A 27,192-nucleotide genomic window follows, 5' to 3' on the forward strand; every position below is an offset into this window, starting at 1 on the left:
CCCTCACACCAATAATGATCATAACAGCAGTTCAATGACACAAATAGTCTATATTAAAGTGTACATGGCTATACAATGAGGAACTGATGTAAAAAAAAGATTCATAATCCTTTTGGTAGTATGAGACATTCCCTAGAAAGGCATTTTTTGAATCTATCTAAATGTATGCAAAACAAAGGGACCAATTACTTTAGGTTTGCATACATCATTATTTTTGTGTGAATAAATCATATTATATCATAGAACATTTAGTGACCTTCTCTCTGAGGAGGAGTCAATGTAAATCTCTGATGTCTTCCATCACTACATAAGTGTTGCAGATTGAAGCACAAACACACTCTGTAGACTGGACAAAGACGAAAGCTTTCACAATGACAGAACCTGAGTGTTTGGTTCTATTTCTCATCCTGTCACTAAACTGGACAGGTAAGAACGGTGACTATTTCTTCAGACAAACTTGTTGGTGCATTACAGTATCTAACAAGCTGTTTATATGTCTGCAGGTACTGAGGGTCAAACACTGACTGAGTCTGACGCTGTGGTTAAAAGGCCTGGAGAATCTCACACACTGACCTGCACATATTCAGGGTTTTCTAGTCATCCTCATAACACTTGGATCAGACAGGCTGCTGGGAAAGGACTGGAGTGGGTCGCTTATATTAGTAGTGGTGGTAGCATCTACTACTCTAATTCAGTCAAAGGCCGGTTCACCATCTCCAGAGACAACAGCAGACAGCAGGTGTTTCTGCAGATGAACAGTCTGACGATGGAAGATTCTGCTGTTTATTATTGTGCTCGAGAGCCACAGTGACACAAGAGGAAGCAACGCAGTACAGAAACCTAAACTGTCAAAACATGACAAGAATATTTTTTTACATGACGTAATTACAAACCCGATAAAGTCTGAAATAAAATCATGAAGCGACCAGAGGAGGAGCCCCCAGACCAGGAAGGATTAAAACACCAGTTAAATAATGAGGAGAGAAAAATACACATGTAGAGATGTAAAAGTCAAAGCAAAAGAACAAAGTTTACTTTGAGATACAATTATACTACAAGTACAATAATGCAATGCAAAGCTCTAGATTTACCGGTCGATCATCATTCCAACCCTCACCTATGGTCATGAGCTAAGGGTAGTGACCGGAAAAATCAGATTGTGGTCACAAAAAGATCAAGATTCATAACCCTGATGGTAGTATGAGAGATTCCCAAAAAATATATATTTTTAAAACAAATAATCAAATCTCGATGGTTCAATCAAATATATTTGTCAGCTAATCCAACTCCTGCATCATTGATTACCTATAAAAAAAAAAAAAAACTTTTCATGTTATCAAGTTAATCTCTGCTTTCACTCTACTGGCATGATACAACTGATGACCTTTCAACTTAAAGTATCCAAGACAGAAGTCAAATGTTATTTCTCTCTGAGGAGGAGTCAATGTAAATCTCTGATGTGTTCCTCCTCTACTTATGTGAGTGCGGAGAGGACGACAGAGAACAGTGGACACACAGTTGAACATGATGGACTATAGGACAGGACTGTTGCTTTTTACTGTCTGCTGGGCAGGTGATGATCATCACTCATCTTTACTCTAAAAAGTCTTCTGAAAGTGTCACATCTGATGGTTTTCTTTTCTGTCTCTTCAGGTGTTGATGGTCAGACTCTGACAGAATCTGAAGCAGTGGTTAAAAGGCCTGGAGAATCCCACAGACTGACCTGTTCAGCCTCTGGATTCACATTCAGCAGCTACTATATGGCTTGGGTCAGACAGGCTCCTGGAAAAGGACTGGAGTGGATCGCTTATATTAGTAGCAGTGGTGGTAGCCAATACTACTCTAATTCAGTCAAAAGCCGGTTCACCATCTCCAGAGACAACAGCAGACAGCAGCTGTATCTGCAGATGAACAGTCTGAAGACTGAAGACACTGCAGTGTATTACTGTGCCAGAGACCCACAGTGACACAATCCATCAGTAGAGCTGAACAAAAACCCCTCAGCAGCTATATATGAACTGGGTCAGACAGGCTCCTGGAAAAGGACTGGAGTGGATCGCCTGGGTTGAGAGTGATAATGACAGAAAATATTACTCTCAGTCAGTTAAAGGCCGGTACACCATCTCCAGAGACAACAGCAGACAGCAGGTGTATCTGCAGATGAACAGTCTGAAGACTGAAGATTCTGCTGTTTATTATTGTGCCAGAGACTCACAGTGACACAGGAGGAAGTATCGCTGTACAAAAACTTAACGTGTCAAACAGTACTCTCTCTGTGTTTTTTATTTATAGAATAAACTTCACTTTGATGTGAAAAAAATAATGCATCTCTGGTATTCTTCCACATGTTCTTCAAGTAGTATGATAACATCAAATATTTAGTGGTTCTGACTATAAACGTGAATCTTCTTGCTTGAAGCAGCTGGTCCTTGAAACTTTTAACTCAGGGAATGTGTCTGTCTCTCCTTGATTGATAAAAAGGGAGATTTTAACACCTATTAAAATTATGTTTTAAAGAGACGTTTGAAATACCAACGCTCCGAGGATTTTAATTTTCTGCGCACACACTTAAAACAAAATGGTGATAATAGACCATGTTTACAAAACAATGATGCCATCCTAGTAATAATTACCAAAGACACCAGCCTGATAAAAAAAATGTTTTTAAATCACTTACGCAAACCCGAAGCACACCATAAATGATGAGGCACCACTCACAGAGAATGTTATGCGTATAGGGAGGGGTGGGTTTGAGTAACTCTGCTGCAGAATGAGTATGTTTAGACGACCTGCAGAAAAGATCATGTTGGGGCTTTAAGCAGTGATGCAACCAAAAGGTCAAATAGACTGCTGTGTATTACTGTGTGAGATTTACCCACTGATAAAAGAGGCCAGAAGAAAAATAAAACCTGACGAAATGCATTTTTACAAAGGCCAACAGAGGGCGATAAAAGAGCAAACATATAATGGCAGAGCATTGTGACAAAGTCTCTTAAAGCTCAATCACAAGAAGGAAACATTCAGCAGCAGTTGATTCGGTGGGTTCAGCCTCACTGTTGGTTTTAAATCATAGAGACAATAATAAAAAGCTTTGTGACCTGCAGGCTGTCACTTCATTGAAGCTGGTGACGTCTGAAGTTGTGTTTCTCTCTCGTCAGAATTTAGCTGACAGTAAAACTACTTTGTGACATTAAATACATTGAAAAAAAGATTTATCAAAATGTCTCAAAAAATCCAATCTCCAGTGTTACAGTATCACGTCCTGGACTGTGACTCAACTTGAAAACAAGCACTGGTGATTCAGACTTCAGCACTGACTCCATTCAGACTTGGAATTTGAGAAAATGGCTCATATTTATTGATTGAAAAAGACTTTTGATTATTTTGGTTCTAAAATGTATTCACTTTCAAGCATGTGCTGGCACGAGAGTTCACCTGCATGTGAATATTGTCTCTGTAAGGATGCAGAAAAAGGAACCACAAATTGTGCAGACATCTATCAAGGATTCATCCAGAAAAGTAACTCAGTTAACGAGGTCATGACTCTGACGTGACTCTGTTTCTTTGACTCATACTCCAGATTTGGTGATTCCACAACAACACTGCCTATCTCATTGTTCTACCCTTTTATTTGGCTACGTTATTTAAACACAGATTAACATCACCATGACAACAGGTAAACATGTTCAATTTGTCTATTGGTGAAACGATCAAATCATGATTGGTAGATATTTATAATAAACATTCCTGTGTCAAATAAGGATAAATAAACAGATACATCTATTATCTAAAATGTCAACAAAACCATAAAAGGTGAACACTAACTGTCCCAGAACCAGACAAAATAATTTAGACAATCAATAAAATCACCCTTCCATCCCATAAACAGAATATGAAGAGATGATGAGAAATACATTTGCTTGCTAGGAGTCGAGCCAAGTCTGTCTCTATGCAAATTGAACTTCCTCACAGTCTGATATAAAGATTCATCATCAGGCTGTGAGTCAGAGAAGAAGAGAAGCTCCATCATGTCAGGTTCAACACCAACCATGTTGCCTGTAGCTCTGCTGCTGCTGCTGGCTGCTGGATCCTGTGAGTCTCACTGAGGCAGACGCACTGACAGTATGATCACAGCACAATGACTCTAAACATACTGATTCAATATTCAACATGTTTTCCTCCACAGGTGTGAAGTGTGAACAGTTGACACAGCCAGCCTCTGTGACTGTGCAGCCAGGTCAGAGTCTGACCATCACCTGTCAGGTCTCTTATTCTGTTAGCAGCTATGCTACAGCCTGGATCAGACAGCCTGCAGGGAAAGGACTGGAGTGGATTATAGTAGGTCGTGTGGGATATAACACAGATACCAAAGATTCACTGAAGAACCAGTTCAGTATCAACTTTGACTCTTCCAGCAACACAGTGACTCTGAACGGACTGAATATGCAGCCTGCAGACACTGCAGTGTATTACTGTGCCAGAGAGCCACAGTGAGAGACAATAACAGGAGAACCATACAAAAACTACTTCCTCTTTTGACAACAAACACTGGACAATAATTTTGTTCAGTGTTTGTTGTCTCTATATTTGTATCACTAGTCTTGTACTTTTACATAATATTATCAATTTCATTTCAAAAACAGAGTTTAAGAATAAATCAAAGTTGCAATCTCTTTCATATATAATAAAATATATCCTCTAATTTGATTTAAATATTTTGATTGATGTGCTCATTTACACAAAAGGGACCAGATGTGCCTTACATGTATGCAAAGTGACTGATTTAAATGTGTGTAATCAGCACCAGAGCTCAGAGACTTTGTCTTTCTTGCAACACAGGTTTTGGTGATATGAGGATAAGATGGTTTCTTATTGTCTCGTTTGTGCAGATTTTACTGAGCAACATAATTCTTCTTTGATCTTGGTTCAGAGTTCCTCCTTCTTGTGCAGACTTTTTTTCATTACTTTAAGTTACAATCATATTTGCAACATTGAAAAAAATCAATCACACTTTCCCACATTATTCAGTATTAAAACTTAAATAAAAATGTGTCAGGTACTCGTTCTGGAACTTTCCTTGTTCAAATTTAAAAGAACCTTTTTAAAGTCTGAACCTTTTAAATATAATTAAATACAAAACTGACTATTGTTAGAATCATACTGTATGTACATCACCACCAGAAACCTTGTTCATCAGCAAACTTAATAAAGTTGTTTCCTAATTTATATAAAATGGTTATTACGACATGATTTAAATTATTTAACAAGAACTGAAGTTCCACCTTTTCTTTCAACAAGGGAAACAGTGAGGTGTTCTGTTGTTTCTCTTCCCCATCATTTAGAGTTTTTAGAAACTAAGTCAGCTGATCTACAACCCTCTGAATGTAAATTGGCCTCCATGTGTTGCCATATAAATAAGTCATGTGTGTATGAGCATCAGTGAGAGGACAGACCAGCCCACATCAGTTCAGCTTCATCATCAGTCATGTTCTCTGCAGCTCTGATTCTGCTGCTGACCGCTGGATCCTGTAAGGAGCTTTTCAACTGTTTAGAAACAACTCATAATCAGATGAATGATGGAGATAATGATGATTTGTGTTTCCACAGGTGTGCACTGTATTGATCTCATCACACCAGGCTCAATGGTTGTGCAGCCTGGACAGTCTCTGACCCTCACCTGTCAGGTCTCTGGTTACTCTCTGACTGATGACAGCTATGCAACAGGTTGGATCAGACAGCGTGAAGGGAAACCGATGGACTGGATCTCTCATCAGTGGGGTACAAGTGGACTCAGTCAAAATAATGCTCTGAAGAACAAGTTCAGCTACAGCAGAGACACGTCTGCTGCAACAGTGACTCTAACAGGACAGAATATGCAGCCTGAAGACACTGCTGTGTATTACTGTGCTAGAGTCCCACAGTGAGAGACAATAACAGGAGAGTCGTACAAAAACTACTTCCTCTGTTTACCACCATCACTGCACATTCAGCTGTATCAGCATCTTTAATTTCAGTTTTAAAAAATCTGAGTATTGATTTACTGAATATTGGAATGAAATACTATAGTCAGGTTTTATACTCGATTCTGATTGGTCACAGGTTGTTGATTTAATTCTAACTTTGATTAGTGTCCTCTAAGTAGTTCCTGATAATGATCAAATTATCTCTTGCTCCTTATAGTTCATGGACAGTTTATAAGTATTTTGAGAAAATGATCTATGATATATGATGTTGAACGTTGCATGCATTATTTTGCTGTGGAAACCAGAGTTTGTCAATGAAAGCTGATAAAGAAAAATGAAGGAGAATTATCCGTATATAGGGGAGAAAAAAAAATTGGGAAAAAGAGGAGTAAGCGTCGGGACACTGGCAGACATGATGGTGATGAACGCTGGTTGGAGGGCCCAACAATACATTTTTACCTATAGGGCCCCAACACACTCTCGAATCACCACTGAATATAGGTCATCTTTCCCGTTAGAACAATAATACTGACTTTTTTAACCTCATGCACACTTTAATTCAGATCATGCAAATCAGACTCAAAGGGGAAAAGCCATCTAACATTTAATTTCCAGTTCAAATAGACAAAAACTGAGACCCAAGTTAATTCAGTCCATATGAGGAGGAGTCAATGCAAAACTCTGATGTGTTCCTCCTCTACTTATGTGAGAGCAGAGAGGACGACAGAGAACAGTGGACACACAGTTGAACATGATGGACTATAGGACAGGACTGCTGCTTTTTACTGTCTGCTGGGCAGGTGATGATCATCACTCATCTTTACTCTAAAAAGTCTTCTGAAAGTGTCACATCTGATGGTTTTCTTTTCTGTCTCTTCAGGTGTTGATGGTCAGACTCTGACACAATCTGAAGCAGTGGTTAAAAGGCCTGGAGAATCCCACAGACTGACCTGTTCAGCCTCTGGATTCACATTCAGAGGCTATAAGATGAGCTTGGTCAGACAGGCTCCTGGAAAAGGACTGGAGTGGATTGCCTTTATAAGCACATCCAGTACACCAATCTCGTACTCCTCGTCAGTCCAGAGCAGATTCCTTGCTACTAATGTTTGCAGACTTTACAAAACACTACTTCTATTTTTATTCAATGCAGCTGATTATATTCTTTGTATCTGTTTGGAGAAACTGTGTCTACATTTGGTTTGAACTCCAAACATACAGTAGAGATCAACACGTGGACAAAACATGTAAAGATTTAAAATATTCCACATGATATGAAGATAGTACATCAACATTATTAATGAGTAATTATATATAATCACATCCACACAATATGAATTAACATAAGAAGAGTAGAAAAGCTCTTTCTAATAGCATTTCCTTATCATCTCTTTTTATTGATTGTTGCTGCTCTCTTTGATAAGATTAATCCTAAAATGAATGAAACCAGTTATTAGTAAACACTTTCAACCAATCTGATCCTACAGTACGATCACATATATTATATCTGTTATCATATGTAAAGCAGAGATGATTTCCAGTCATCTTTTCACTCTGCAGATATAAAAACAGTGAACAGACTCTCCTATTGGCTCCAGTCAGACCATCATTGATGCTTCATATGTTTGATTGTATGCAAACTCAGTGAGCTTCCTTGTTACTCAGCTATAAAAACTTCCCATCAGGCCGTCAGTGGAGTTCACAGCACGTCACTTTCAACATCAACCATGTTTTCTGTAGCTCTGCTGCTGCTGCTGGCAGCTGGATGTGAGTCTGTCTGCATCTGTCAAAGTCAACAGTTCTTCTTCTGCAGTTTAACTTGATCATTTCTAACTAAACATGTTCTCTTTTTAACAGGTGTGAAGTGTGAACAGTTGACACAGCCAGCCTCTGTGACTGTGCAGCCAGGTCAGAGTCTGACCATCACCTGTCAGGTCTCTTATTCTGTTCGCAGCTACTACACAGCCTGGATCAGACAGCCTGTAGGGAAAGGACTGGAGTGGATTGGATTGAGATACACTGGAGACACTTACTACAAAGATTCACTGAAGAACCAGTTCAGTATCGACTTAGACGCCTCCAGAAACAGAGTGACTGTAAACGGACTGAATATGCAGCCTGCAGACACTGCAGTGTATTACTGTGCCAGAGACCCACAGTGACACAATCCATCAGTAGAGCTGAACAAAAACCCCTCAGAGACTGAACACCAGTAACATGAAGCCACCAGAGGAGGAGCCCTCACACCAATAATGATTAACACCAAGCACTGAACCAGGGGAACAGAGCCTTTTCCATTGCTGCCCCTCTCCCTCTGGATCTCTCTCCACAAACACACCTGAGACTTTACGGACCTGCCACAATTCAAATCACTGATAGAAACATTATAAACACTGCTTTAGATTGCTAATGTTTCTTTTTGTACCATTGTTTAAAAGTGTTTTTCTTTAAATGAGACTCTGTAAAACAAATAAATCAAATGTATTATAATTATTTTTATACATATTAAACACCAGTTCACTTTTACAGTAAGGAGAAAAACAGCTGTGAGACATTATGAAAATACCTTTGTTTTCAAAAGAATAACTCAGAATAATCAGGATCACATTCACATTAGTAACTGTGAGATTTTAATACCACTGTTGTTCTCTGATACCCTGAGACCTTGTGACAAAATCCTCCATGAATGTTGAGAACAGAAGACACCATCAAAGAACATGATGGGGATTAACTTCCTGTTAGATGTGAATATTTTTGGTACATGTGATCACAGATGTTACTGTATGTTCCCGAACTGTCAAAAAGTGGAGCTGTGTGTAATTCTGCTTTGTGTTCTCACTGATTGGCTGCCTGAGTTGATATACCGAAAAAAATAAACTAACGATGAACAACTTGAAAGGACACTTGTGTTTAGAATTTAATTCCAAAACTAAAGAAGTGATATCGAAATGAAATTACTTTCTTCTATCTCTGAGGAGGAGTCAATGCAAATCTCCGATGTGTTCCTCCTCTACTTATGTGAGTGCAGAGAGGACGACAGAGAACAGTGGACACACAGTTGAACATGATGGACTATAGGACAGGACTGCTGCTTTTTACTGTCTGCTGGGCAGGTGATGATCATCACTCATCTTTACTCTAAAAAGTCTTCTAAAAGTGTCACATCTGATGGTTTTCTTTTCTGTCTCTTCAGGTGTTGATGGTCAGACTCTGACACAATCTGAGGCAGTGGTTAAAAGGCCTGGAGAATCCCACAGACTGACCTGTTCAGCCTCTGGATTCACATTCAGCAGCTACCGTATGAACTGGGTCAGACAGGCTCCTGGAAAAGGACTGGAGTGGATCGCTACTATTAGTAATGGTGGTGGTAGCAGCCAATCCTACTCTAATTCAGTCAAAAGCCGGTTCACCATCTCCAGAGACGACAGCAGACAGCAGCTGTATCTGCAGATGAACAGTCTGAAGACTGCAGACACTGCAGTGTATTACTGTGCCAGAGAGCCACAGTGACACAATCCATCAGTAGAGCTGAACAAAAACTACTTCCTCTTTTTACCACCATCACAATATTTCTTGTGATTCACAATCAACTATGAAAATTCTGAGTGTTGAACAAATACTTATCAAGTCATCAACATCAATTGTTTTTTTAAAACACAGTTTCTCAATAAATGGAAGTTTAAGTTTTAGCCCCCTCTTACTTCAGTGACATGGAAGAAACATTCAAATTGTGAATGTAGACAAGAACTAATTAATATAAAATATATAGAGCAGCAGTTAAATCTACAGCATCTCTATGATACATCCTAGAAGTAATCATTCTGTAGTGAACTATTTAGATGTGCATGCTTGGGGAATGTAAACTGCAGTTAGAAGCAGGGCCGTCCCTGGCCAAATTGGGGCCCTAAGCAGAATTTTATTTTGAGGGCCCCCCCATGACAACATGACTGTATCACGAAATGCCATTTAGGTGTACAACCTTTATTAGTCGGAAGAAATCAAATGAATAGCCTCTATCAACAATGGAACAGGCCTTTTACAGATGCACACGTCTGCATTTTCTGGATGCAAAGTCATCAATGAGGTCATCATATGACAGCTGCTGTGCCTTAAAAGGCCCTCGGCGCACAAATTCAACCCGGTCGATGTCTGATAGGTGTGCTGGCCACAGAGCAGGATCAACTGGTTGTGCACTTGGAGTAGTGATAGTAGCATATTTAGCTGAAGAGATGTTGCTTGATGGCCCTGGTGATATGTTGGGTGCTGCTGCATTTGTATCTGTTGACATGGTGCTTGATGGCCCTTGTGACGTACTGGGCGCTGGCTCCGTGTCACCCTTAGTAACAAACTTCAGCATTGACGCTGTTATGACAAGAAATCCATCATACAAGCAGATTATTAAGATTTGTTTTGGTCTTCATGGTAAATTACACAATGAAATTAATGTAAATACTAGCCTCACAAAGATTAAAATGCAATTAATGCAAATTAATGCAGCTATGCAACAGGTTGGATCAGACAGCGTGAAGGGAAACCGATGGACTGGATCTCTCATCAGTGGGGTGGTGGAAACTTGTATCAAAATAATGCTCTGAAGAACAAGTTCAGCTACAGCAGAGACACGTCTGCTGGAACAGTGACTCTTACAGGACAGAGTCTGCAGCCTGAAGACACTGCTGTGTATTACTGTGTGAGAGACCCACAGTGAGAGACAATAACAGGAGAGTCGTACAAAAACTACTTCCTCTGTTTACAACCATCACCGGGAACATTCAGCTGTCTCAACATCAAATTATAAAAAATGTTTGTGAATATGTGTCAGAAATACAAAAATCAAAATGTGATTGACTCAATATCAGACTCCTACATCATGGTCCGGAGTTATTACTGGACTGTGATTGGCCGCAGGGTGTCAAATAATTTCTAACTTTGACAGTTTCTTCTCCAAGTTGTCTGTGAGTTCATGATAATGGACATTTTGTTTAACAATTCTTAAACACACTCAGATGCAGAGGAAAGTCCAGGACACAAAAAACTGATAGTAAGAAAAAGTTTTCTACTCAAATGTTTGTAGGTCAAACACAGAGAGGCAGTCAGCGAGGGCAGAAAAATCCAACGAGGGCAAATCCACAAAATCCAAACAAAGTTCAAAACCGGGAAAAGCAAACAGGGAAAATAAGGCTGGAAAGCATGAACACACTCAGGAGACGATGACAATCTGTCAGAGGGCTGGTAGAAACACAGGGGTGAATATACAGGGCGGACTTATTGCAGGTGAGACACAGGTGTGTTGGGACAAAAGGAGGGAAACCAAACAATTGCAGGAAGATGGGCTACATATTATTCACAAGCAGCAGATAACAACATAAAACAGGAAGTGAACACAGAACAAAAGAAAACAAAATGGCTGGACTAACAGAATATCACAAATTTTGATAAAGAAGCTGCAGAATTATCCAGTTAGCTTACAGGTGTATTTCAGTTTACTGGAACAGCAGACGCAATTATTCCTGAGCATCGGCTGACAGCATGTTTAAAGGAGGGTCACTACACACACACACACACACAAACACACACACACACACACACACACACACACGGATGGATGTGAAAAAAACACGGAAAATCAAATCTGATCTGAAAGAAATAATGACGGACGAAAGTTTCAGAGTCACTCTGCAGATATAAAAACAGTGAACAGACTCTCCTATTGGCTCCAGTCAGACCATCATTGATGCTTCATATGTTTGATTGTATGCAAACTCAGTGAGCTTCCTTGTTACTCAGCTATAAAAACTTCCCATCAGGCCGTCAGTGGAGTTCACAGCACGTCACTTTCAACATCAACCATGTTTTCTGTAGCTCTGCTGCTGCTGCTGGCAGCTGGATGTGAGTCTGTCTGCATCTGTCAAAGTCAACAGTTCTTCTTCTGCAGTTTAACTTGATCATTTCTAACTAAACATGTTCTCTTTTTAACAGGTGTGAAGTGTGAACAGTTGACACAGCCAGCCTCTGTGACTGTGCAGCCAGGTCAGAGTCTGACCATCACCTGTCAGGTCTCTTATTCTGTTAGTGGCTACTGGACAGCCTGGATCAGACAGCCTGCAGGGAAAGGACTGGAGTGGATCGGTAGCGGAGCTGGATCCACCAGATTCTACAAAGATTCACTGAAGAACCAGTTCAGTATCGACTTAGACGCCTCTAACAACAGAGTGACTCTAAACGGACTGAATATGCAGCCTGCAGACACTGCAGTGTATTACTGTGCCAGAGACCCACAGTGACACAACCCATCAGTAGAGCTGAACAAAAACTACTTCCTCTTTTTACCACCATCACAATATTTCTTGTGATTCACAATCAAATATGAAAATTCTGAGTGTTTAACAAATACTTATCAAGTCATCAACTTCAATTGTTTTTTTAAAAACACAGTTTCTCAATAAATGGAAGTTTAAGTTTTAGCCCCCTCTTACTTCAGTGACATGGAAGAAACATTCAAATTGTGAATGTAGACAAGAACTAATTAATATAAAATATATAGAGCAGCAGTTAAATCTACAGCATCTCTATGATACATCCTAGAAGTAATCATTCTGTAGTGAACTATTTAGACGTGCATGCTTGGGGAATGTAAACTGCAGCAACAAGGAGAGTTTTATAACTTCATGTGTTGAAATCTTACCATGAAAGACTTCTGACATGTGGTTAATAATATCCATCAAGCTTTACTGTTTCTGAGCACCAAGTGTCATTAATGAAAAACACAGTTTCTCCCCTTGTGAACACTTGTTCCTTAAAGCCACCAGAGGAGGAGCTCTCACACAACAAATGATTTCAACTTCATTTGACTGTAACAGTAAAGAGAGAGAGAGAAACAGTCTTAAGGCTTTATTAGATCTTCTAATAAATGTGTCACTTAAATATTGTTTCAATCTCTATATCTGATTAATTGAGAGTTTGAGAGTAATACTCAATTTTACCAGGATTTTAAAATATTTGAATGAACGTAGTCGGCTGATTTACCATCCTGTGTATGTAAATTAGTCTCCTCTTGTTGCCGTATAAGAAAGTCCACTGGGTGTGTTAATGCATCAAGTTCTCACATCAGATCATCTACATCATCAGTCATGTTCTCTGCAGCTCTGATTCTGCTGCTGAGCGTTGGATCCTGTAAGGATATTTTCACCTGTTTAGAAACAACTCATAATCAGATGAGTGATGGAGATAATGATGATTTGTGTTTCCACAGGTGTGCACTGTATTGATCTCATCACACCAGGATCAATGGTCGTGCAGCCTGGACAGTCTCTGACCCTCACCTGTCAGGTCTCTGGTTACTCTCTGACTGATGACAGCTATGCAACAGGTTGGATCAGACAGCCAGTCTGAAAAGGACTGGAGTGGATTGGAATGAGTTTTGGATCGACCACACTCTACAAAGATTCACTGAAGAATCAGTTCAGTATCAACTTAGACGCCTCCAGAAAAACAACGACTCTAAACGGACTGAATATGCAGCCTGCAGACACTGCAGTGTATTACTGTGCCAGAGAGCCACAGTGACACAATCCATCAGTAGAGCTGAACAAAAACCCCTCAGAGCCTGAACACCAGTAACATGAAGCCACCAGAGGAGGAGCCCTCACACCAATAATGATCATATCACAAGTTCAGTGACACAAACAGTCAATAGATAAAGTGAGCAACTGGCAATAAAATGAGGAACTGATGCAAAAAAAGATTTCTAATCCTTTTGGTAGTATGAGATGAAAAGATCATCCATGAGAGGACAAGTCAACCTCATTGTCTTACACCTTTGGGAAACAGACTGCAGAGAGAATGACAAATGTTTAAGTTTCACTGCAGCTTTTGTTTGATCCAAGGTAACAGAGTTCATCTGTGTGACTTTTAAGAAAACACAACAGGTATTCATGGTGTACCCAGATTTAGAAAAAGTGAAATCTCAATGACTTAAATCAAATATATTTGGCTGCTGTTCCAACTCCTGCATCATTGATTACGTATAAAAAAATAAAAATGTCCGATTATCAAGTTAATCTCTGATTTCACTCTACTGGCATGATACAACTGATGACCTTTTAATTTAAAGTATCCAAGACAGAAGTCAAAAGTTATTTCTCTCTGAGGAGGAGTAAATGCAAATCTCTGATGTGTTCCTCCTCTACTTATGTGAGAGCAGAGAGGACGACAGAGAACAGTGGACACACAGTTGAACATGATGGACTATAGGACAGGACTGCTGCTTTTTACTGTCTGCTGGGCAGGTGATGATCATCACTCATCTTTACTCTAAAAAGTCTTCTGAAAGTGTCACATCTGATGGTTTTCTTTTCTGTCTCTTCAGGTGTTGATGGTCAGACTCTGACAGAATCTGAAGCAGTGGTTAAAAGGCCTGGAGAATCCCACAGACTGACCTGTTCAGCCTCTGGATTCACATTCAGCAGCTACTATATGGCTTGGGTCAGACAGGCTCCTGGAAAAGGACTGGAGTGGATTGCTGAAATTAGTAGTGGTAGTGGTAGCATCTACTACTCTAATTCAGTCAAAAGCCGGTTCACCATCTCCAGAGACAACAGCAGACAGCAGGTGTATCTGCAGATGAACAGTCTGAAGACTGAAGACACTGCAGTGTATTACTGTGCCAGAGAGCCACAGTGACACAACCCATCAGTAGAGCTGAACAAAAACTACTTCCTCTTTTTATCACCATCACAATATTTCATGTTATTCACAATCATTTTTGAAAATTCTGAGTGTTGAACAAATACTTATCAAGTCATCAACTTCAATTGTTTTTTTAAAACACAGTTTCTCAATAAATGCAAGTTTAAGTTTTAGCCCCCTCTTACTTCAGTGACATGGAAGACACATTCCACATGATATAAAGATAGTACACCAACATTACTATCAGATTGACTAAAGCTAAACACTCTTGCTGCTCAATACAATTAAATCTGTAGTTAAAACTTTCCCTTCTTCAATATAAGTTGCTTGATTGAGTGATTCTTTGAAACTGAAGTGTGTCTTTGTGTTAATCATGAGCACCGACTGCAGCTCTGTTAATATTTCGATGAACAGTCTGTAAACACTGAAAACTTTTAATCTGTTTTTTTTATACAAACCAGTGTTTAACATTTGAATAAACAGAATATTACCCAGTGGTATGTTGGATTTGCTGACAGTAAACAGTTAATATCAGAAAGACAGTAGGTTGGTTTAAATAATTGTATTAAATAGAATAAATAAAACTTCTGAAGATTAACATCCTTTCTGTTGCTCTTTTGGTTTTCATGGATGCAAACCATCATTATTGCAGTGCTCCATTTCCTCAGAATATTTCACAATATCCATCATTCATTTTAATACTAAGAATAATAACAGATCCTTTTTGTTTCTAAGTTACGTTTTCATTGTTTATTATGATGCTGTTGTCCTCAAGCTTCAATGTTTTACAGTAAAAACCAAATGAACTGATGTTTGGTTTCTTTAAATGATTACAGACCAACTTTGCACTTTAATTAAAATATAAATAAATCAGTGATATTTCTCAGGCATGTTTGTACATGTTTGTATGTATAGACCATCACTGATGTTTCAAATGTTTGATTGTAAGCAAACTCTGACAATCTCTTTCTGGGGGTATCAAGATGATGAGTGATTGGACCCCAAATGATTCCACGCACAGCTCAAAAAGGATAATTTTAGAATCAATGTGTTTATATTGGTGAACAACATTCACTTTCGTTTGTATTGAGTATTAGATTTTGGTCCACACCAGAAGATTCCATGTTTGTTTTGTTTAATTTATTTTTACTTTTTAACATTGGAAGGTAAAAGTTAGACATTGTTTTCAGTTTGGGAAGTTGTTGATCCATCTAATTTAGAATTGATCTTTTTTCTTTTTCTTTCAAATATTCTTAATATAACTATGACAGAGTTCAGACAGCTCAGGAGTCACTCCCATGTTATCCGGATGCAAATGTTCAGTGTGTGCAGAGTACTTCAGTGCGGCTAAATGCTCTCGTACTTCTGTGGAGCATCAGAGGTCAGATCTGCAGCCTCAGGATGATGAACACACTCACTCTGCTGCTGGCTGCTCTCTCTCTGCCCTGTGAGTTCTCCTGCTTCTTCTCATTTAATCTTTTATCAGACAACTTCCACTGATGATCGGTGAGTGATACCAGAGAACGCCACACATGTGAGCATCTCACTTTTTCTCTTCTTTCATCTGATCAGGTTGCACAAGTCAGAGTATGGAGTCCATGCCTTCCAGTTCAGTCATGAAAAGGCCCGGGGAGACACTCAGTCTGTCCTGCAGGGGATCAGGCTTCACTTTCAACTGCTGTGTTATGAGCTGGATGAGACAACCTGCAGGAAAAGAACGGAAACGGCTATTCCAACCCAAGCAAGAACACTTATGCCAGCAGTGCGCGAGGCCGTGTAGAAATCAGCAGAGATGATAGCACAAGCATGGTGTATCTGAGACTGTCTAACTTGCAACCACAGGACTCTGCTGTGTATTACTGTGCCAGAGACACACTGGTTGAAGTGAGCAGAGAAGCTGTACAATAACCCCCCTTACAAATTGCCTTTCAAAGACCTACAGGGGGCAGCAGAAGACTGGGGTCGGATGGCACAAAGGAGGAGAATGGAACGCACTCTTAAAAGCAGCATCTGTTTCAGTGGTTTGTGACTTCCTACATTCAACATAATGACATGCTTCTTAAAAAATAAATATTGTAAATAATGTTGTCATCACGTGTTTGTATCTTCAGCTGTTGATACAATGAAATAATGATAAATTCTTGGATTGCTATAGCCCGTTTTAAGGGATCCAAAGACGATTTATATGAGGACAGAACAAATACCACAGAAACAAAAGACAAAAAGAAGTGAATGAATAAGTTCTGCTCGACACACAGCGACACAGGAGGGAGCAAAAATAGCACTCCGTATTCCATAACTGTAGAATGAACTTCAGTTTGAAATAAAATCAATACAAGTTTTTGTGCAACTCTGATGTTCTTCTGAATGTAGTGAAAATACAATTACTGGAAACTTACGCTAAATGTGAAACTGCCTGTGCCACATAATGATGGAATATAACCATACACTCCACTGACAATAAGTATCAGGATAATTGGCCTCATTCACAAATAGCGCATACCAACAAATCTGTTCTTGAACTGTTTGTTTCAACGTTTGCCGCACAAATCTGAGACTCATCAATGTATTAGTTCTTGAATTTATTCTTACTCTGCAAACAAAGTAAGAAATCCTGAGACAATGCGTAGGCATTAATGATGAAGGCCTAGCTTTCTCAGATAAGCTAAAGCTAAAGCCTGGCTGAAAGAAATTGCAGCCCATGCCTTCAGAAGAGAGCGCATCAGACCGTCAAAACATGTTTGAAGAGTGTGAAGTACGACTTACCAACTGGTTCCGACTGCCAATGAATGTACATAATAGCTGTAACTTTGTAATTCACTGTAACGGCATCTATGGCCCCAGACCATAGACTGTAAATATTACTGGACGAACCCTGAGTGATGTCACCCGTCTGTTACGGAGGCATCAAATGAGTCTAATCGACGGGCGCATCCATATTGGATATGCTGTCTTAGTGGGGTCTCAACCTAACTTCGGATCAACCTAGCAACAGCATCAAGGCGGGACCCGGCGGGACTTAACTCCTCCCATTCAGATCGACGTTCCATTTCACATCAAAGCCAACAGCTAGGCTGCTATCATCCCCTAGTGCTTTCCTGCTCGTCCTGAGTTATCTCTATAAACAATAAGTTAACATTTAACTTTTCTACAACACAGTTAAAACGAATTATATTCAACCCAAATATTTAATTAAAATCTTAAAACTACACTTTGTTAAATATACAACTATGGTTATTAGTTATTTGTCAGAGCAGTTACTAGACTTTGTCCAGGTTAGCAGAGCAATACATTAGCAGTTTTATCATAAAATGTAAGAAACATTTTGAGGCTAATCTTTACATTTAAATTCACACATTGTGTTACAAATCATTACTTGGGTGTAAGAACATGTTGAAGGATAAGAAGTCTGTTTAAAACGATAAAAAACAGAGCTTTGGTGTCTTTTTTCTCTTCGTTGTTGTTGATAAAACTACTGTTAGACCATAGACTCTAAATAAATATGTAAGACATCCAGAAGAAATCAATATTACAAAGCATACAGTTCATGTTACTGTCCTGACAAAGAGGAACATCTGTGTCTTATATTTACTGATGTCAACAGCAATGACGGTGAACATGACAATTGAAAAATCATTATTTAGTATTTATTATAAGACATTTGTTTTCTATAGAACCCTGTGAAGTCATGGAGTCTGTGGACAGTGTCAGCTTCACACCAAAAACTTTAAGTATTAGAAAAAATAGTGTCTAAGACTGGCATCTATTATTATGAGTTGCAGCTACCTTGTTCAATATTATTCCTGCAGATGTGGCTAATAACAAAAAAACACCCTGAGCTGTCACATGTACTTAACTGTCCATGTTGTCTTGTCTGAGGCATTAATTGAACACCTTTGTATTTCTCCTATAGACATAGTGTGGATTATTGGTGGCTGGTCCGTCGAGGTGCCCAGAGAGCTGCAGAGACAGAGGAAGAAACCTGAGCCTCAACAACATCTGTATTTGTTGGTTCTTCTGGGGTGGACTTCAGTTGCTTCTCTTCAACAACTCGCTGCGAGGGAGGTCTCCCCCGGATGGCCTGAGTGATGTCACCCACATGTTCCTGCATCGATGGCGGTCTCCATGCTTGAAATGCTGTCTCACCCTTACCTTCATTCAACCTAGCGACAGGCTGAGAGCTGGAGCTGAGGCGGGTTTTAAGACTCCTGACAAACCGGTACACCGCGCCCGCCTGTCGATCATGTCAACTACATGCCTTATTGTGAATAACTCTTATCCTTCATCAAATCAAAACTGATGAGTCATCAAAACATTCACCCCTGTACAGTGTGTGTCGATAGAGACATGAGCTAATCACACCTATTTGTTTTTTTGTACCAGGTACATCTCTGCTGTAAAAACAGACTTTTTTAGAATGTTGTTTTTCAGATTAAATAAATATTTCTATATAAATGGACTCCTTTGTCTCTACTTATCAGTATACATTTCAGATTAGAAATGACAAGACTAAATTGTGCATTATTGCTCAACTCAATAGCTAAGGGAAGGAATCTACTTTTACACAACTTTGTCTTCTCTTGACATTTTTTTTTTTTTACCAAATACTAATGTAGTTCATTTCTGAAAATGGGATGGAACAGAGTTATTGCAAAAAATATGCCCTTAAACACAGCCCCATTCTTAAATCAAGATACATGGAGAGTAAATAAGATCAATAACTTGTGAATAAAAACACAGTTAAAAATGATTTAGAAATTTAGTCTTCCCATATCAATATCACATAATATCAACTTCTCCCATCTAAACTGGACAAAGGGTTTTAAAATGGGAAGAAAATGGTTTGATTGCAAGTTGTTTGGAGGAGATCTATTTCTATTTGAACAGCATGAATACAGTCTTCCAAGGTGCAAACCCTCCTTCTCCTGAAGCCTTGATGTACTGCTGTCTTAACCCTCCTTCTCCTGAAGCCTTGATGTACTGCTGTCTTAACCCTCCTTCTCCTGAAGCCTTGATTTGCTGCTGTCTTAACCCTCCTTCTCCTGAAGCCTTGATGTACTGCTGTCTTATCTGCTGGCCATCTTCTCTCACCAGAACTTCGACTGTTGAAAAGTCATTCAGAAGAAGCTCGAACATGTGACATGGATCCAGGAGAACATGGACTTTTAGTGAGGGGTCTTCAGGATGGCAAAGAAAGAGAGAAAATATCAGTTATTCATTAAATCAATTTGTTTGTGCATTTTCTGTATTCATCTGTGTGTAAGAGCACATTTATAAATTCAACAGTGTACTACCCAGACAACAAAGGTACAGTATTCAGGTAATCAACATCTATTTAAAGTTAAGAAGATAAACCTTATTGTAATCATGCTATTTTCAGCTCTCTCACTCACTTGCACAATGATATTCCACATCAATGTATAACATTCATCATAACGTAAGATAACCATATTTACAGTCTGCAGTTAACCACCGAGCTGAACCTTTAGTTTTATCACACAAACTCTGTCTTACAACATCTTAACAACTAAAATTTCTAACACTTCAGAATTACATTTTCCCCCAGTTTAATAGTGCTGGCTGGCTATGTTGCCATTAGCTTCTTTGGCATGAATGGGAGTCTTGATCGGCTAAACCATTGACTGTAAATAATGGACTACACTGAGTACAGTTAGCCGACTGGTTTACACGCTAACGCTAAACAAGCTAGGTCCGTAACTATAAATACCGACACATGAGTAAGCAGTAAATATAACACTACTATATCACTTACCGAAAATAACTGAAGCATCAACTTGTTGGATGGTCTGTTAACCGCACAGCAAGCCATGTATGTTGTCAGATATGTGTTAAACAAACTCTCCAAACGAAGTAAAAAAGAGGAGAAATCAGACGGATCAAGCTGTTAGCCTCCTGACCTGCTGACCGCGCAGAGCTGTCAATCAAATCTGCCACAACCCTTATATGGGCATATTCATTTTCCTTAATAAAATCAAATCCGATGAGTTATAAAAAAATCCCACAGTGTGAGGAAATGGGGTCGTCAACTTATCAGATATATCTCGTTTTTTGAACCAGGCTGTAAACATGTTAATTCCTGTGGTAAAAACTGGCTTTTTTGACTGTGGGCTTCCGGTGCTTCTGGAGCCAGCCTCAAGCGGACATTTGACGAACTGCAGATTTTTTTTACTTCCGCATTGGCTTCATTTTTCGAGACAGGAGGTTGCCCCAGACACATCGCTCTTTTTTGCCCTTTGGGTTCATCTCTACCAACATGTGCGTATCTGCACCTCACCGTTCTCCTCCTGATACACCAATTGGATGACATTATTTGGAGAGATGGGGGCGTGGTAGTATGCTGATTCCTGAATCAGAATGAACGATTCTGATTCACTAACATACGCAGAGTGGTGAGAACAAAATTATGAAGGTAGATATGTTGCAAAATGTGAGAGCTTGTAGAATGTGATGTGAGAGCTTGTAGAATGTGATGTGAGAGCTTGTAGAATGTGATGAGAACTTGTAGAATGTGATGAGAGAGCTTGTAGAATGTGATGAGAACTTGTAGAATGTGATGTGAGAGATTGTAGAATGTGATGTGAGAACTTGTAGAATGTGATGAGAACTTGTAGAATGTGATGTGAGAGCTTGTAGAATGTGATGAGAACTTGTAGAATGTGATGAGAACTTGTAGAATGTGATGTGAGAACTTGTAGAATGTGATGTGAGAGCTTGTAGAATGTGATGAGAACTTGTAGAATGTGATGAGAACTTGTAGAATGTGATGAGAACTTGTAGAATGTGATGAGATGTGTTGATGTGTTTTTGCCCTTTGGGTTCATCTCTACCAAAATGTGCGTATCTGCACCTCACCAATCTCCTCCTGATACACCAATCGGATGACATTATTTGGAGAGATGGGGGCGTGGTAGTATGCTGATTCCTGAATCAGAATGAACGATTCTGAATCACTAACATACGCAGAGTGGTGAGAACAAAATTATGAAGGTAGATATGTTGCAAAATGTGAGAGCTTGTAGAATGTGATGTGAGAGCTTGTAGAATGTGATGTGAGAGCTTGTAGAATGTGATGAGAACTTGTAGAATGTGATGAGAGAGCTTGTAGAATGTGATGAGAACTTGTAGAATGTGATGAGATGTGTTGATGTGTTTTTGCCCTTTGGGTTCATCTCTACCAACATGTGCGTATCTGCACCTCACCAATCTCCTCCTGATACACCAATCGGATGACATTATTTGGAGAGATGGGGGCGTGGTAGTATGCTGATTCCTGAATCAGAATGAACGATTCTGAATCACTAACATACGCAGAGTGGTGAGAACAAAATTATGAAGGTAGATATGTTGCAAAATGTGAGAGCTTGTAGAATGTGATGTGAGAGCTTGTAGAATGTGATGTGAGAGCTTGTAGAATGTGATGTGAGAGCTTGTAGAATGTGATGTGAGAGCTTGTAGAATGTGATGAGAACTTGTAGAATGTGATGAGAGAGCTTGTAGAATGTGATGAGAACTTGTAGAATGTGATGTGAGAGATTGTAGAATGTGATGTGAGAACTTGTAGAATGTGATGTGAGAACTTGTAGAATGTGATGAGAACTTGTAGAATGTGATGTGAGAGCTTGTAGAATGTGATGAGAACTTGTAGAATGTGATGAGAACTTGTAGAATGTGATGAGAACTTGTAGAATGTGATGTGAGAACTTGTAGAATGTGATGAGAACTTGTAGAATGTGATGTGAGAGCTTGTAGAATGTGATGAGAACTTGTAGAATGTGATGAGAACTTGTAGAATGTGATGAGAACTTGTAGAATGTGATAAGATGTGTTGATGTGTTTTTGCCCTTTGGGTTCATCTCTACCAACATGTGCGTATCTGCACCTCACCGTTCTCCTCCTGATACACCAATCGGATGACATTATTTGGAGAGATGGGGGCGTGGTAGTATGCTGATTCCTGAATCAGAATGAACGATTCTGATTCACTAACATACGCAGAGTGGTGAGAACAAAATTATGAAGGTAGATATGTTGCAAAATGTGAGAGCTTGTAGAATGTGATGTGAGAGCTTGTAGAATGTGATGTGAGAACTTGTAGAATGTGATGAGAACTTGTAGAATGTGATGTGAGAGATTGTAGAATGTGATGTGAGAGATTGTAGAATGTGATGAGAACTTGTAGAATGTGATGAGAGCTTGTAGAATGTGATGAGAACTTGTAGAATGTGATGAGAACTTGTAGAATGTGATGTGAGAGCTTGTAGAATGTGATGAGAACTTGTAGAATGTGATGTGAGAGATTGTAGAATGTGATGTGAGAACTTGTAGAATGTGATGAGAACTTGTAGAATGTGATGTGAGAGATTGTAGAATGTGATGTGAGAACTTGTAGAATGTGATGAGAACTTGTAGAATGTGATGTGAGAGCTTGAAGGAAAAAAAAGTGAACTACCTTCATACAAAATCCGTTGGTACGCGTACGTGTTGTGAATCTGTAGATGATTTTGTGTATGCACTTATATTTTGCGCAGAGTAAAAACATTTCTACGTGTATATTAGTGAAATAGGCCCGTAGTCTTCACAATACAATCTTATCATGATTTTTTTACGATTTTCACAAGATTAAAGTGTATTCATGTATAAATATGATTCATTTATAGTCGGTCAGTGTCGTTTGATATGCAAATTGAACTTCCTCACAGTCTGATATAAAGAATCGACATCAGGCTGTGAGTCAGAGAAGAAGAGAAGCTCCATCATGTCAGGTTCAACACCAACCATGTTGCCTGTAGCTCTGCTGCTGCTGCTGGCTGCTGGATCCTGTGAGTCTCACTGAGGCAGACGCACTGACAGTATGATCACAGCACAATGACTCTAAACATACTGATTGAATATTCAACATGTTTTCCTCCACAGGTGTGAAGTGTGAACAGTTGACACAGCCAGCCTCTGTGACTGTGCAGCCAGGTCAGAGTCTGACCATCACCTGTCAGGTCTCTTATTCTGTTAGCAGCTACTACACAGCCTGGATCAGACAGCCTGCAGGGAAAGGACTGGAGTGGATCGGTAGCGAAGCTGGATCCACCAGATTCTACAAAGATTCACTGAAGAACCAATTCAGTATCAACTTTGACTCTTCCAGAAAGATAGCGACTCTGAACGGACTGAATATGCAGCCTGCAGACACTGCAGTGTATTACTGTGTAAGAGAGCCACAGTGACACAACCCATCTGTTGAGCTGGAAAAAAAAATACTTTTTACCACACAAGACACATTCAAATTGTGAATGTAGACAAGAACTAATTATTATAAAATATATAGAGCAGCAGTTAAATCTACAGCATCTCTATGATACATCCTAGAAGTAATCATTCTGTCATGAACTATTTAGATGTGCATGCTTGGGGAATGTAAACTGCAGCAACAAGAAGAGTTTTATAAATTCTTGTGTTGAAATTTTACCATGAAAGACTTCTGACATGTGGTTAATAATATCCATCAAGCTTTACTGTATCTGAGCACCAAGTGTCATTAATGAAAAACACAGTTTCTCCCCTTGTGAACACTTGTTCCTTAAAGCCACCAGAGGAGGAGCTCTCACACAACAAATGATTTCAACTTCATTTGACTGTAACAGTAAAGAGAGAGAGAGAAACACTCTTCAGTTGCGATGCAAAACTCTGATGTGTTCCTCCTCTACTTATGTGAGAGCAGAGAGGACGGCAGAGAACAGTGGACACACAGTTGGACATGATGGACTATAGGACAGGACTGCTGCTTTTTACTGTCTGCTGGGCAGGTGATGATCATCACTCATCTTTACTCTAAAAAGTCTTCTGAAAGTGTCACATCTGATGGTTTTCTTTTCTGTCTCTTCAGGTGTTGATGGTCAGACTCTGACACAATCTGAAGCAGTGGTTAAAAGGCCTGGAGAATCCCACAGACTGACCTGTTATGCCTATGGGTTTACAATGAGCAGCTACTGGATGGCTTGGGTCAGACAGGCTCCTGGAAAAGGACTGGAGTGGATCGCTACTATTAGTAATGGTGGTGGTAGCATCTACTACTCTAATTCAGTCAGAAGCTGGTTCACCATCTCCAGAGACGACAGCAGACAGCAGCTGTATCTGCAGATGAACAGTCTGAAGACTGAAGACACTGCAGTGTATTACTGTGCCAGAGACCCACAGTGACACAATCCATCAGTAGAGCTGAACAAAAACCCCTCAGAGCCTGAACACCAGTAACATGAAGCCACCAGAGGAGGAGCCCTCACACCAATAATGATTATAACACCAGTTCACTGTTGAAGATTAAAAAATAGTAATTTATAGATTCATGTAGTTATATTGCTTAAAGTAAAAGTGAAAGAAATATAACAAAGTTTATTTATAATACATTTCTGGGATCTCAAACACAAATTACATAATTTGATCAATTTTAGTAATAAAGCTTTATAACTAATGATCACATCAGACACAGAGAATAATCAGATGGATGATGGAGATAATGATGATTTGTGTTTCCACAGGTGTGCACTGTATTGATCTCATCACACCAGGCTCAATGGTTGTGCAGCCTGGACAGTCTCTGACCCTCACCTGTCAGGTCTCTGGTTACTCTCTGACTGATAACAGCTATGCAACAGGTTGGATCAGACAGCGTGAAGGGAAACCGATGGACTGGATCTCTCATCAGTGGGGAGGAAGCTCTGGGAGCTTTTGCCAAAATAATGCTCTGAAGAACAAGTTCAGCTACAGCAGAGACACGTCTGCTGGAACAGTGACTCTAACAGGACAGAGTCTGCAGCCTGAAGACACTGCTGTGTATTACTGTGTGAGAAGACCCACAGTGAGAGACAATAACAGGAGAGTCGTACAAAAACTACTTCCTCTGTTTACAACCATCACTGGGAACATTCAGCTGTCTCAGCATCACATTATAAAAACTAATTATGAATACGTGTCAGAAATACAAAAATTAAGACGTGATTGACTCAATATCAGACTCCTACATCATGGTCCGGGGTTATTACTGGACTGTGATTGGCCACAGGGTGTCAAATCATTTCTCACTTTGACAGTTTCTTCTCCAAGTTGTCTGTGATTTCATGATAATGGACATTTTGTTTAACAATTCATAACCACACTCAGATGCAGAGGAAAGTCCAGGACACAAAAAACTGATAGTAAGAAAAAGTTCTCTACTCAAATGTTTGTAGGTCAAACACAGAGAGGCAGTCAGCGAGGGCAGAAAAATCCAACGAGGGCAAATCCACAAAATCCAAACAAAGTTCAAAACCGGGAAAAGCAAACAGGGAAAATAAGGCTGGAAAGCATGAACACACTCAGGAGACGATGACAATCTGTCAGAGGGCTGGTAGAAACACAGGGGTGAATATACAGGGCAGACTTATTGCAGGTGAGACACAGGTGTGTTGGGACAAAAGGAGGGAAACCAAACAATTGCAGGAAGATGGGCTACATGTTATTCACAAGCAGCAGATAACAACATAAAACAAGAAGTGAACACAGAACAAAAGAAAACAAAATGGCTGGACTAACAGAATATCACAAATTTTGATAAAGAAGCTGCAGAATTATCCAGTTAGCTTACAGGTGTATTTCAGTTTACTGGAACAGCAGACGCAATTATTCCTGAGCATCGGCTGACAGCATGTTTAAAGGAGGGTCACTACACACACACACACACACACACACACACACACACACACACACACACACACACACACACACACACACATGGATGGATGTGAAAAAACTCAGAAAATTGAACCTGTTCCGAGAGAAATAATAACAGACGAAAGTTTCAGAGTCATTGTGCAAAAGTAATTGACACAACTACAATCTTGTTTTTTTTCCACATGCATCAATTTTGGACACATTTAACACAGAAAACAAAATGTACTCAGAAATAATTTAGTATTGAGGTCTGAATTCTCACACCTCTGAATTTTGAATTGAGATTTTGTGAATGTCAGGACAAAGAAGGATGAGGAAATGATCATATTCAACATCAGGTTTTTTTACAGAATATTGCCAGACCATGCTGCAGTTACAACACAGAAAATAAATGCTGAAATATGACTTGACCACACATCCATCAACCAAAAATACAGACTCATTTTACCTGAAATAGCAGGAGTCAATGCAAATGTAAAGCAGAGATGATTTCCAGTCATCTTTTCACTCTGCAGATATGAAAACAGTGAACAGACTCTCCTATTGGCTCCAGTCAGACCATCATTGATGCTTCATATGTTTGATTGTATGCAAACTCAGTGAGCTTCCTTGTTACTCAGCTATAAAAACTTCCCATCAGGCCGTCAGTGGAGTTCACAGCACGTCACTTTCAACATCAACCATGTTTTCTGTTGCTGGCAGCTGGATGTGAGTCTGTCTGCATCTGTCAAAGTCAACAGTTCTTCTTCTGCAGTTTAACTTGATCATTTCTTACTAAACATGTTCTCTTTTTAACAGGTGTGAAGTGTGAACAGTTGACACA

General features: G+C 39.5%; 2 gene segments (V, D, J or C); both read left to right on the top strand.

Annotated features, from left to right (window-relative positions):
• The first annotated feature begins 320 nt into the window (after positions 1-320).
• LOC110004148 (immunoglobulin heavy variable 3-30-3-like) lies at positions 321-2,325 on the top strand. The segment is given in 3 exon segments: positions 321-426; positions 504-625; positions 2,032-2,325. Coding segments are annotated over 3 exon segments (366 nt in total).
• Positions 2,326-23,445: 21,120 nt separating this feature from the next.
• LOC136183045 (Ig heavy chain V region 5A-like) lies at positions 23,446-26,683 on the top strand. The segment is given in 4 exon segments: positions 23,446-23,488; positions 23,583-23,732; positions 25,373-25,518; positions 26,669-26,683. Coding segments are annotated over 4 exon segments (354 nt in total).
• Positions 26,684-27,192: the final 509 nt, after the last annotated feature.

This window comes from Labrus bergylta, chromosome 16 (genome assembly GCF_963930695.1).
Source record: "Labrus bergylta chromosome 16, fLabBer1.1, whole genome shotgun sequence".
Lineage (NCBI taxonomy): Eukaryota > Metazoa > Chordata > Actinopteri > Labriformes > Labridae > Labrus > Labrus bergylta.